The 14705-nt window shown below is 34.6% G+C and overlaps 1 protein-coding gene across 1 annotated transcript in view; it reads left to right on the top strand.

Annotated features, from left to right (window-relative positions):
* Positions 1–10134, top strand: part of RASSF9 (Ras association domain family member 9) — a 38636-nt gene extending 28502 nt beyond the window's left edge. Inside the window, exon 2 of the mRNA XM_061415668.1 lies at positions 5145–10134. Coding sequence (XP_061271652.1) covers positions 5145–6405 — 1261 coding nt within the window. The 3' untranslated portion in view covers positions 6406–10134. The remainder of the gene's footprint in view (positions 1–5144) is intronic.
* Positions 10135–14705: the final 4571 nt, after the last annotated feature.

Genomic DNA, 14705 nt, shown 5'->3' with positions numbered 1-14705 from the left:
ATAAATTTTATATATCAAATTTCAATTAAACTTCAATGTCTACCATACTAGGAAGAAATGTCATTTTTTGAATTATTCTCCTGGGCCCCAAGTTCTTTTTTTTTTTTTTTTGTACAACTTAAAGATAGCCAAATATTATCTATTTATCTTTATTTTTCTCTGCCTTCACACTTAATCCTTTTTCGGTAAATACTTATGTTGTGGATCTTCAATTTGACATTAAAATGTCTTATTTAATACTTAAGATTTCCAGATTTAAATAGTTGATTTATTCCCTACTGCTTTATGCACCATAGTTTCTCAATGGAAACTTGTTGAAGAAATGTTTAGTTGTATGAATTTGCATATATAATTCCAAGCCAACTCATCTTAATTCTGTGTGTTCTGTGGTATTAAAACTAATTATCAGTGGAGACATTTTTAAGTTCATGATTGAATACAGGGTGAATGCAAAAATTCTCAAATATAATTTTCACTCTATTTCAGAATAAATCTGGAAAAGTACCTGTGAGGCTAACACATGTTGCTGAATAGTTTCATTTGGCATATACATTTTCTTAATTGTCTGAAGAAGATAATCTAAAAGGAAAAAATTGAATAATGAAATAGTTATGGAAGAGTAGTCAGGTGAAATATAAATATATGTATAGATTATTTTCAGTATAATAAACTTTATTACCACAGTGTTAAAATCAGAGAGTTATAAATCAGAGAAAGATTACAAGGATTCTCAGCTCATCTGTGATCCAAATATTATACTAATGATCCTTTTAAACATCTTTAATTAGATAAACAGTTGTGTTATATTGGAAGTGTACATGCAAAAATACTGACAAGCTAAAAACAGGTGAAAAAATATTGTGGGATGGATTGGAAAATATTTTGAAAATAATACTGTTAACTACTGTAGCAAGCTCAATAATGTTACTGAATAATACCACACCCTTCTCAGCATTAAGTAATAATAACAGTAATTTTACCATTAGTGTTAATAACCTATATTTACCCAGTACATTTTCCACAATTTTCAAAGGACTCTTCTTCTTTCTCTTATCTGATATTTGAAGCAATCTTGTGAGAAATGTGAGTCAGATATATAATATATATTGCAGTATTACAGTGATGAGGACAGAAGATTAGAAAAATTTATAATTTTTCTAATTATAAATTCATAAATAAATTTATAAATAAATTCTATACATTAAAATAATTTATTGGAATTCAAAATGAATTAGTGAAAATGAATTGTTAGTGAAAATTAAGATGAAATCATATTTTAAACTATCAAGTATTGTTCCTACTATTCCTTTTTTGAAAATCTTTACAAATAAATCTTGTTAATGTTTCAGAAGGCAAAAAAGAATTTAAAACATCAGATAAAAATGGATACTGTGGTGCTATGAGTGTTTTTTATTTTCTTTTATATACATAAATAATTTTTAAGCTTATTTTGTGATTATAAACTATTTGAAAACATAAACAGAGCATGTTGTTGTTATTCAGTCTCTCAGTCATGTCCGACTCTTTGCGACCCCGTGGACTGCAGAAGGACAGGATTCCCTGTCCTTCACCATCTCCCGGAGCTTGCTCAAACTCATGTTCATTGAGTCAGTAATGCCATCCAACCATCTCATCCTCTGTCATCCCCTTCTCCAGGCTTCAGTCTTTCCCAGCAACCGGGTCTTTTCTAATGCTCTTTGCATCAGGTGGCCACAGTACTGGAGTTTCAGCTTTAGCATCAGTCCTTCCAAAGAAATCCCAGGGCTGATCTCTTTCAGAATGGACTAGTTGTAACTCCTTGCAGTCCAAGGGACTCTCAAGAGTCTTCTCTAACACCACAGTTCAAAAGCATCAATTCTTCGGCGCTCAGCCTTCTTTATGGTCCAACTCTCACATCCAAACATGGTGATGGTGGTTTAGCCACTAAGTCGTGTCTGACTCTTATGACCCCATGGACTGTAGCCTTCCAGGCCCCTCTGCCCATGGGATTCTCCAGCCAAGAATGTGACTACTGGAAAAACTGTAGCTTTGACTGTATGGACCTTTGTTGGCAAAGTAATGTCTCTGCTTTTTAATATGCTGTCTAGGTTGGTCACAGAGCAAGCATCTTTTAATTTTGTGGCTGCAGTTGCCATCTGCAGTGATTTTGGAGCCCAAGAAAATAAAATCTGTCAGTTTTCATTGTTTCCCCATCTGTTTGCCAAGAAGTGATGGGATTGGATGCCATGATCTTAATTTTTTGAATGTTGAGTTTAAGCCAGCTTTTTCATTCTCCTCTTTCACCTTCATCAAGAGGCTCTTCAGTTCCTCTTCACCTTCTGCCATAAGGATGGTGTCATCTGCATATCTGAGGTTATTGCTATTTCTCCCATCAATCTGGATCCCAAACAAAACAATACTTAATTAGAATCTTTGGATATATTCAATAATATCAAATTTAATAAAGTGTAAAATACATATATAATTTCTAAAGTATGTATGGGAAAGGTCATAATATATAGTAAATAATTATGTAGTATATATTGTGTATATAATAATAAGGACTTCCTACGTGGCTTAGATGGTAAAGAATCCACCTGCAATGCAGGAAACCTGGGTTCCAATCCTGGGTCAGGATCCCCTGGAGGAGGAAATGGCAATCCACTCCAGCATTCTTGCCTGGGAAATCCCATGGACAGAGGAGCCTGGCAGGCTACATACAGTCCATGGGGTCACAAAGAGTCCATGGGGACATGACTGAGCAACTAACACACTTTCATACTACATAATTATAGGTGCAGTATACTATATATTGGGCTTCCCAGGGGACTCAGTGGTAAAAGCATCCACCTGCCAATGCAGGAGATGCAAAAGACAAGTCTATCCCTGGATCAGGAATATCCCCTGGAGAAGGAAATGATCACCCACTCCAGTATTCTTGCCTGGGAAATCCCATGGACATAGGTGCCTGGTGGGCTACAGTCCATGGGTGGTAAAAAAGGCTGACACGACTTAGTAACTAAACAGCAAATGTTTTATAAATCATACAAATATTTCTGTGATCCACATTTCCATGATGGTATCAACCGCTGAAGAAATGCTCAGCAAATATTTGTCAAATGAATGAGTAAATAGAAACTCGATTGGAGCCATACTATAAAATAAACATCATTTGCAAAATCCTAAGCCTGCTACAAAGTAGAATTAAACATAATGTGGCTTATACTAGGTATGGAAGATTTACTGCCTACATTCAATGAAGAATAGTAATTACTTTTAAACACGCTCAGTCAAGTGGCAGAAGTTTCGAAAATTACCTGGTTTGAATGATGATAATAAAAATTCCTCAAAATATTTAGAGAATAATTGAGTCAAGAAAATAAAAGGACGTTTAGAGCAAATTTTTTTTTAAGTGTTTGAAACCAGTTAGCTTGTGAACTGTTAATAAAGGCACTCAATTTCTCATATATAATATGGAAATAATAATATCTTTCTTGATTGTGCATAATGACTGTTAGGGTTATATCATCCACATGAGCTGAAAACTATCAGGTCTCTAGTGGAAGCCATAACATATAAGCACTTGCTCCTTCCAAAACAAAAGAATCCCAATTAGCGCAGGGATCATGGAAGAACTGGGGAATTCTCATGTATGTCATTATTATTCTAGCGTACATAAAGACTCCCTGATCCCTGTTTTCCAGTCTTCTTCACAGCTGCAGTGTAGAGCTGAAGCGCTTATAAGTCATGTGTCATCCTTAGCTACAGACCCAGAACTGATGTTTCCCATCTAGAAAATGTAACAGGATGTAAGGATTACTCTAAGGAGTTAGCAGTAGGGCTTTTATATTTATGAGAGTTTTGTCAGCTAAGGGAGGCATCCAGGCAAGTCAAAATCCTTTATTGCTGTATGAAAGCAGGAACAAGATTAATAAGAAAAAGGCATAGAAGGTAATACATTTCCACATGCTTTTCTCCATGGCTGGCTATTGGGAAATGTCCTTCCTTGACCAGTTGGGTGCTCTAATGAGGCACTGTGGTTCCACTGCTATCAAAGGCTAATTTATGTGATAAAGTTCCTCTTTAAGAAGTAGTTTATGGTTTTTCTTCCAATTTAATCCACATCTAAGCCATTAAACTCATAAACTTGTTTTCACAGTGCATTAATTAAAAGTATACTCCAGTCAGCTTTTTTGCTTAGGTTGAATCTTCACTTTGTCACTACTGTGTGACTTTGTTCCTATTCACATGTCACCTTCTTAGAGAAATCTCTCCTGAGCTCTCTAAATAAAGTAGACCTCTTCTCTTCCAAGTCATTCTCTATCACTTCATCCTCTTTAATTCTCTTCCTAGCATTTACCACTATCTTATCTTAATTACACATTTATGTCCATGTCCTTGTCTCCTTTGCTTATTGCTATATCTTTAGCATCTTCAGACATATCTGGCAGATGGTTGGCATACAGTAAATATTTGCAGGATGAAATAATCACTAATTTCAATAATGGACTATTTTCAATTCTTTTACTCTACTAACATTCTATTTACATTTCCATGATTATTCCCTAGTCCTACATCTCCAGCAAAATAGTCTTGTATGTGCATGCTAGGTCACTTCAGTTGTGTCCTACTCTTTGTGACCCTATGAACTGTAGCTCCTCTGCCCATGGGATTCTCCAGGTGAGAATACTGGAGTAGGTTGTCACGTGCTCCTCCAAGCGATCTTCCTGACCCAGGGATTGAACCGGCAACTCTTAGGTCACCTCCATCGGCAAGCAGGTTCTTTACCACTAGCACCGCCCTGGGAAGCCCCAGAATAGTCTTATTCTACCTCTTATTCATCACCACTCTGATTATTATTTTAACTCTGGTAATTCTAACTGCAGTTATATTGTGTCTGGCTTTCTAAAGATAAAATAGCCTCCATTATCTTTGACAACAATTTGCCTGTTCCAGAGCCCAACAAGAGTTAAAAAGAAAACTAAGATATTTTTCATGGTCTTAAATTTTCTTTATTACCATAAAACGTGTGATTCTTATGTAGTCTCACCTCAAAATGCATCTCTCACTAAGGGTAAGATTTAGAAAGGGTATTAAAATTAAACCATCTTTCTGAGCTTATACACGTGATAACAGTAATATAATGTACTTTGTTTTTCTTTTAGATCTCCAACTAAAGAAATGGATTCAGAAGAGAAGGAAATTGTGGTTTGGGTTTGCCAAGAAGAGAAGATTGTCTGTGGGCTAACCAAACGCACCACCTCTGCCGACGTCATCCAGGCTTTGCTTGAGGAACACGAGACTACATTTGGGGAGAAACGATTTCTTCTGGGAAATCCCAGTGATTACTGCATCATAGAAAAATGGAGAGGCTCTGAACGGGTTCTTCCTCCCCTAACTAGAATCCTGAAGCTTTGGAAAGCATGGGGAGACGAGCAGCCTAATATGCAGTTTGTTTTGGTTAAAGCAGATGCTTTTCTTCCAGTTCCCTTGTGGCGGACAGCTGAAGCCAAATTAGTGCAAAACACAGAAAAACTGTGGGAGCTCAGCCCGGCAAATTACATGAAGACATTACCACCAGATAAACAAAAAAGAATAGTCAGGAAAACTTTCCGGAAACTGGCTAAAATTAAGCAGGACACAGTTTCCCAGGAGCGAGATAGTATGGAGACATTAGTTCATCTGATTATTTCCCAGGATCACACTATTAATCAACAAGTGAAGAGAATGAAAGAGCTGGATCTGGAAATTGAAAAGTGTGAAGCTAAATTTCATCTTGATCGGGTAGAAAATAATGGAGAAAATTATGTCCAGGATGCATATTTGATGCCCAGTTTCAGTGAAGTTGAGCAAAAGCTAGGCTTGGAATATGATGAAAGGCAGATGCTGGAGGACCTGAGAGAAAGTAATGGAATTGTACAGCTGGAGGAACGACTGACCTACTACAGAAAGCTCATTGATAAGCTCTCTGCCGAAATAGAAAAAGAAGTAAAAAGTGTTTGCATGGAGATAAATGAAGATGCAGAAGGGGCAGCTGCCAGTGAACTTGAAAGCTCTAATTTAGAGAGTGTTAAGTGTGATTTGGAGAAAAGCATGAAAGCTGGTTTGAAAATCCACTCTCACTTGAGTGGCATCCAGAAAGAGATTAAATACAGTGACTCATTGCTTCAGATGAAAGCTAAGGAATATGAGCTCCTCGCCAAGGAGTTCAATTCCCTTCATATCAGCAATGCAGATGAATGCCAGCTAAAGGAAAACAGAGGAAAGGAATCTGAGGTGCCCACCAGCAATGGGGTGGTTTCTCCTTTTACTCAAAGAATATTTAACATGTATTCAAATGACACAGACTCAGACACTGGTATCAGCTCTAACCACAGTCAGGACTCGGAAACAACTGCAGGAGATGTGGTGCTGTTGTCAACGTAATTTAAATGGCTTCACTCTGACTTACTTTAATATTGTTTGTGTTTGTTTAATTTAATAGGAAAATTTAAATATTCCACTCTTGATAAAAATGTAAATAATGTTAAGGAATTCAGTAGCTAGTAAGAGCTAGAGAAGTTTGTTTGTTGGTTTGTTTTGATTTAAGAGTTCCAGTGTTATCTAATTATTACAAGTTCAAACAATGAGCTGTTTATTAGGAATGCAGCAAAAATAGCTTGTAGGTATATAACAGAGAAATAATTTGATGTGAATTATAGTCTGTTTCTATGAGAAGTGATGTATTCAAACTTCAGACTAGTTCTTAATATTAGCATCAATATATTGAAACTATACACGTGAACAAGTAAAATTAAGATGTATTGTTATAGAGTTTTCAACACTGTATCATTGGTATTTTATAATCTGTAAAGTATATGATAACTCTTATATTATAACTATATTAATTCAAATCCTTGTTCATTTCTTTGCTATTTAGAATGTATATCATCTCTGTTAGTTCCTGAATCCCTCTACCTGTTTAGGTTTAGATAGGAGGAGATGGAAGGGTCGTTACTGGAACATGTACAAATACTGTCAGTGGATCAGACAGGGGTATAAATAAGAAAAGCCAAGTTTTGCAGACAATAGCAACTTTTCTAAAAAAGCTGAAAATTAATAGATATTTATGTGCTTTCTCTATCTGATATGCAAACCTTTAGCTCAAACCAGTCATCTATGCAGGTTCATTCTTTGAGTGAGATACGGTGTGAGTCACAGAGAAAAATCACAGGGTCATAGTCCTGTTTGATTATACCTTATCTAAAAAAGGTGAAGGGATGCATCTTGGAGTCCTTTGTGTGGGTAAAATAGAACTCCATGTACCTTAAGTATCCCCTGGAGGAGGGCATGGCAACCCACTCCAGTATTTTTGCCTGGAGAATCCCATGAACAGAGGAACTTGGAGGGCTACCATTCATAGGGTCACAGAGGGTCAGACACGACTGAAGCAACTTGGCACACACAAAAAAAACACCCATAAATATTAGTATTTTTCCTCTGAAAATAGAGATAGGAACTCATGTGAACAAAATCCTTTTATTCTGCTACACTATAATTCAGATGGTCTATATGGTCCTTCATTTAAGGTGCAAACTGAAAAAAAAAAAAAAAAGAGCTCTACTCTATCCCACTCTCAAGCATGAAAGTAAATATCCAACAAATTGAATAGATGATTTAGATTCTGTCTTGACTAAGAATCATTATAGTGCCAGAAGAGGCTTGGTTTGGCTTGGTTTTTAGTTAGGAAGTTCCTTTCTTTCTCTTTCTCTTTCTCTCTCTTATCTCCTTCTTTCCCTGCCTTATTTCTTGCTATTGAACACATTACATAATTGTATTAAAAAGTGTTTTGTTGTACTATTGCATGAATACAGCTGCAATTGTTTTTCCTTTAGCTAACATCTTCCTCATATGTGAGTAAATAGATTATTTTACTTAGTTTGAATATGTGGATATTAGTTAAGATTCTCAGTATTTCTCATTTCTTTCCTTTTTATCTTTATGTTTACTGTACTATATGTTTTAACTCAGTCTCCTAATATTTTTAAAATTTCTCCATCCTCCAGACATTTTGCCAACCTTTGGGAAGATATTTAAAATTTTCTTAATATTTCAGTTTTGGGGAGTATCTAATGTTACCCTTTTTCATACTAAGATTCTGCTGAAGGCCTTATTTGAAGTTGCATGGTAAATGCCTTATCTGAAGTTGCATGGTAAGAAAAGTAGGAATTTCCACTGTAGGGAAAGTATGATAATAAGTAATAACACAAACATGGGTTTAATTTGAAAGAAATAAGAAAGTAATTAAATAGTCATTTAAGAAAGGGAAGTTTATTTGCCTAATATTTCATTAATCATTCAGTACTATGTAAAGCTATTGACATATTTATTATTCTCTTCTGGGGATTAAACTCAGAAGATCATCATCAAAGATAAAACAGTTGTAGTATTGTTTTTCAAAAGTAATCTCGTTGAATCTCTTTGGATTACTCTCTAGTGAGAAAATAATGAGAAGAACATTGTTACCTGCTATATAATTTGATTAATTATCTGAATCCAAATCTGATAAGAAATAGAACTAGTTAGATAATGGCATTTTAGAAACTTTGCCTGATTTTATACAATGTTTGATTTTATACAATTAAGCATAGTGATGCATTCTAAGAGCTAATTCTTCTATTTTTTCAGTAAATAATGTTAAAAACTCTTGTCAGAAAGCAAGACCATTGAGTTTTAAAATCACATTAAAATTTCAATTTGTTCTGTTGTTATACAAATGTATTTGTGCCTTTGATTCATTACAGTATTAAATCATCAATCACCATGGTGAATCTCTAATTTAGAATAATATATTAATACAAATAAAAATACTAAAATGCAGTGCCCTCATCTCTGGATACTGAGCTATGCAAAATTAAATGAGAATGTATAGTCTAAATTTAGAACTTGATAGAAACTTTAGTATTTTAGTTATTTATAGAAGCTTTAAAATAAAATGTTTATAAATTCTTGAATAACCTAACAGATTAACTATGAAATTGTTATATGAAGCTAGAAATAGCAAACAAAACCTGACTATTTTTCCCTGACTAAAATCTGTAACAAGACAGATTTTCAGAGTGTGTCTTGTTCATTCTCCCACTTGAAATGTCTCTTTTTTTCTTCCATCTGCTGTATACTGAAATACCATCCATTTCAAGCTTTTCAATGTGTTATCTCTTGCTATGAAACATGTTTTTCTATTCAACCATTGTAATAATTTATCTCTGAACCCACAATTATATCAGGTGTATTTTTCATAAAGGAGCATTTATATTCTGGCTTAGCATATATTTATATATGTACTTATCTAACTTCCCTCCCTCAACACATTTTTATTGTCTTATTACTTGTCTGTCTTGTTAACCTTACTGCTTCTAATCAATCTCTTTGCCCCTACTCAATTCTGAAATTGAATTGCTAAATTTTAGAAGATTATAACTTAAAAAAGTTATTTCTATACATGGTAAATAATACCGGTGCATTTTATATATAAATATGCATTTTAGCAAACTTAAAACATTAACAATTCTACTTATAAATCCTTTGGGAGAGAGACTATGTCTTAGTGTCATTATGAAAAAATGTTACCGTACTATTTTCTATTTTATTTTTAATTCACAGAGTTACCAATTACAAACAATGGGAATATTTTCTTTATAAAAGCTTCAGTGGTTAAATTATGGTGTTTTTCACTGCATCCCTGCATTTAATGAAAAATATTTCATAGAGCTAGGTTTTAAGTGGTAGACACACAAAATAACTTTGAAATATCTTAACTATTTTATTTTATCTTTTTCATTAAAAATATAAATAAATGGCCTTTCATTGGTGTGTAGAAGCTATTTTAATCCCTTAAAATTTTATTTTTATATTTATTTAAACATCTACTGTACATGACAAAATATATATCTGTGGCTGCATTTTATAATTTTTCAAGGTAGGATTATTATTTTAATTGACATGTATTTTTCTTGAGACAAAAGGAATACCTTTTAATATGATACAGATTTCTTTTAAATATTAGGCTATTTCTTTTCATACTACCTGATTGGTTTAATAACTTGATGTGACAAGTACAAAATACAATTTTTTCAAGTGTAACTGGTCCAGAATAATAAAAGGAATAGTTGTATACTTTTGTGTGATATTGTTTGCCTTTTGGGGTTCGTTATCTGTCTATTAAAAATAAATGTTTTTCAGTTGAAATTATATAATTGTCATGCTGACTCGCACAAGTTAATATCAGGCATCGTTTCATGACAGTATTAATATAGAGCAAAATGATCTAACAAAACCTTTTGTTTTGGGTTTCATACATGTTTGTTTCAACTTATCATGAAAGAATGTCCTCGCTTTTATACTAGATGGTGGGATTTATACTAGATGGATACTAGACAGCTATCTTACTTTCTATAATGAAGTCCAGTTAAAAACCAAACTACTCAAGTACGTATCTACCCTGCTATTATTCAGTTTGTCATTACCCTTATTTCTCAAACAACAATAATTTTAATTAATTTTGGAAATAACTCAATGATTTGGAAAATAAGGAAACTCATTTGTTCACTTTATAAATGACCATGAAATTGCTCTTGAAAGATTGTATATAATATTTAGTAGTGACACATAGAAATAAGTTAACACTGTTTTCTTAGTGTATCTCAATAGTGAGAGAAAATGCACAGCAGTCATTTTCTTAACCTGAAATTAACTTGTGTTTTCAATAAACCTTGGAATGGAGAATCACAATTTGTAAGGTCCATAATGAATAGTTTCATATCAGGAAGTGAAAAACTAAATGCCTTCATATTTTTAAAAAAGGAATTTATTAAATTTTTCCTAAATACTAATATCAGACACATTTTTATAGAAGACTATTAAGCCTCTCCCTACATCACATATGTATATATATAATGTACATGTAATACCATTGAGTTTGTTTTCAAGTAAAATAGACACATGATATTTAAATTATTATTATTACTATAATTCAAATACTCAAAAAATGTGTACCAGGAAAAGTAAGTCTCCCATTACTTAATTATCCAGATATCCTCCTCAGAAATATCACTGTTATTTACTGTTTTAGAGATAACCTATGCATATATATGTATATATGCACACACACACATATATTCCTACATTATTCATGTAGAGGTTTGATGGTAGCAGGGGATTCCACTATATCAACCATAATTTTATTTCACTAGTCCTCTTCTGATGGACATTTAGGTATATTCCAATTTATTATTATTAACAATCATTTACTGTTATCTCATCAATGCATTTCTGATAGGCTAGATTGCTAGAGAAATACTCTGTTAAAGAATGAAAAATATATTTTTAAAAATTGAATGAACATTGCTAATTATTCTTTAAGGAAATTAACTCTTTAAGAACTGAATTGGAAACATACTCATTCCTTCCACAGTGTGTGCTGCTTGTGTATTTGAATGTAAACATTTAAAAAAAAATTTATTTTGAATTTATGGATTTTTCTCATTAATAACACATGAGGGTTTTTTTTGGGGGGGATTATTCTTTAAAACCGCCTTTCCATTTCATGATAAGTGATTTTAAAACTGTTTCTATCATATCTTCTGTATGCTACATTTGTTTCATGTCTTATTTTTAAACATTTGAACTATCTGAAATTGAGTTTACCACAATGTTCAACAGTAGAAAGACATTTTTTTTTGATACTTACTAGAAAAAGAATTATTTTGATAGTTACCAGTTATCCCTAATCACTTACTAAATAAATCTGTCCCACCTTTTTTTGGTGAACCAACCTTTGGTGTGTTTTTTGGGTCTATTTCTGGACTTTCTTTCAGATCAGATCAGACCAGTCGCTCAGTCGTGTCTGACTCTTTGCGACCCCATGAATCACAGCACGCCAGGCCTCCCTGTCCATCACCAACTCCCGGAGTTCACTCAGACTCATGTCCATCAAGTCAGTGATGCCATCCAGCCATCTCATCCTCTGTCGTCCCCTTCTCCCCCTGCCCACAATCCCTCCCAGCATCAGAGTCTTTTCCAATGAGTCAACTCTTCGCATGAGGTGGCCAAAGTACTGGAGTTTCAGCTTCAGCATCATTCCTTCCAAAGAAATCCCAGGGCTGATCTCCTTTAGAATGGACTGGTTGGATCTCCTTGCAATCCAAGGGACTCTCAAGAGTCATCTCCAACACCACAGTTCAAAAGCATCAATTCTTCGGCTCTCAGCCTTCTTCACAGTCCAAATCTCACATCCATACATGACCACAGGAAAAATCATAGCCTTGACTAGATGAACCTTTGTTGGCAAAGTAATGTCTCTGCTCCTCATTATGCTATCTAGGTTGGTCATAATTTTCCTTCCAAAGAGTAAGCGTCTTTTAATTTCATGGCTGCAGTCACCATCTGCAGTGATTTTGGAGCCCAGAAAAATAAAGTCTGACTCTGTTTCCACTGTTTCCCCATCTATTTCCCATGAAGTGGTGGGACCAGATGCCATGATCTTCATTTTCTGAATGTTGAGCTTTAAGCCAACTTTTTCACTCTCTACTTTCACTCTCGTCAAGAGGCTTTTTAGTTCATCTTCACTTTCTGCCATAAGGGTGGTGTCATCTGCATATCTGAGGTGACTGATATTTCTCCCGGCAATCTTGATTCCAGCTTGTGCTTCTTCGAGCCCAGCGTTTCTCATGATGTACTCTGCATATAAGTTAAATAAACAGGGTGACAATATACAGCCTTGACGAACTCCTTTTCCTATTTGGAACCAGTCTGTTGTTCCATGTCCAGTTCTAACTGTTGCTTCCTGACCTGCATACAAATTTCTCAAGAGGCAGGTCAGGTGGTCTGGTATTCCCATCTCTTTCAGAATTTTCCACAGTTTATTGTGATCCACACAGTCAAAGGCTTTGGCATAGTCAATAAAGCAGAAAAAGATGTTTTTCTGGAACTCTCTTGCTTTTTCCATGATCCAGCAGATGTTGGCAATTTGATCTCTGGTTCCTCTGCCTTTTCTAAAACCAGCTTGAACATCAGAAAATCCACGGTTCACATATTGCTGAAGCATGGCTTGGAGAATTTTGAGCATTACTTTACTAGTGTGTGAGATGAGTGCAATTGTGTGGTAGTTTGAGCATTCTTTGGCATTGCCTTTCTTTAGGATTGGAATGAAAACTGAGCTTTTCCAGTCCTGTGGCCACTGCTGAGTTTTCCAAATTTGCTGGCATATTGAGTGCAGCACTTTCACAGCATCATCTTTCAGGATTTGAAATAGCTCAACTGGCATTCCATCACCTCCACTAGCTTTGTTCGTAGTGATGCTTTCTGGGGCCCACTTGACTTCACATTCCAGGATGTCTGGCTCTAGGTCAGGAATCACACCATCGTGATTATCTGGGTCGTGAATATCTTTTTTGTACAGTTCTTCTGTGTATTTTTGCCATCTCTTCTTAATATCTTCTGCTTCTGTTAGGTCCATACCATTTCTGTCCTTTATTGAACTCATTTTGCATGAAATGTTCCTTTGGTATCTCTGATTTTCTTGAAGAGATCTCTAGTCTTTCCCATTCTGTTGTTTTCCTCTATTTATAGCATTCCATTGATTTAGATGTGTATTTTATTAGAATTTGTGCTTTACCTGGTGATTGCTATAACTAACATTAGAAAGTAACTTGGAAATGCTGGTATCTATCAACAACTCCAATTATTCACAGCTTTCAGTCAGTACTCCTATTTTTCATAATAAATGGCAAGCAAATATTCCAAAATTTGTGAAAACCCATATACATTCAAGTATTTATCAAGTTTTTATGAATAATAGTAAATGAAAAGCCCAATAATAGAGAAATTAGGTAAATTCTGAGGTGTTACTTGTGTGAGAAATTTATAAACATTAATACTGATGTTTTTATAAGACCATACAACAGAGAAATCTAGTTTGAAAGAAAGGAATTACAAATGTATACTGACCAATTCTGTTTAAAAAAAACAAAACCATGCATTGTTGTTGTTGCAGTCACTAAGACATGGCCGACTCTTTGTGATCTCATGGACCGCAGCACGCCAGGCTCCCCTGTCCTACACTATCTCCCAGAGTTTGCTCAAATTCATGTCCATTGAGTTGGTGATACTATCTAGCTATCTCATCCTCTGCCACCCTCTTCTCCTTTTGCCTTCAATTTTTCCCAGCATCAGGGTCTTTTCCAATGAGTTGGCTCTTCCCATCACATGGCCAAAGTATTGGAGTGTCCACTTCAATATCAGTTCTTCCAATGAATGTACAGGGCTGATTTCCTTTAGAATGCCTGGTTTGAGCTCCTTGAAATCCATGGGACTCTCAAGAGTCTTCTCCAGCACCACAATTTGAAAATATCAATTCTTTGTCACTCAGCCTTCTTTATGGTCCAACTGTCACATCCATATATGACTACTTGAAAAACCATAGCTTTGACTATACGGACCTCTGTTGGCAAAGTGACGTCTCTTTTTTTAATATGTTGTGAAAATGTATATTGACCAATTCTGTTTTTTAAAAAATGCATACCAAATAGCAAATTCATATAAAAATGAAGATGCATATTTTTTGCTAAGAGTTTTTGTATTAAGGTGAAAATTTGATTCACAATATACTTCATATATACACATCATAACCTAAAGACATTAAAAGTGTTTTCTGTACATAATAAAATATCCTTCTGACTTTCTTATAT

This window comes from Bos javanicus, chromosome 5, assembly GCF_032452875.1.
Source record: "Bos javanicus breed banteng chromosome 5, ARS-OSU_banteng_1.0, whole genome shotgun sequence".
NCBI classification, from domain to species: domain Eukaryota; kingdom Metazoa; phylum Chordata; class Mammalia; order Artiodactyla; family Bovidae; genus Bos; species Bos javanicus.
This window is presented reverse-complemented; position numbering and strand designations above follow the sequence as displayed.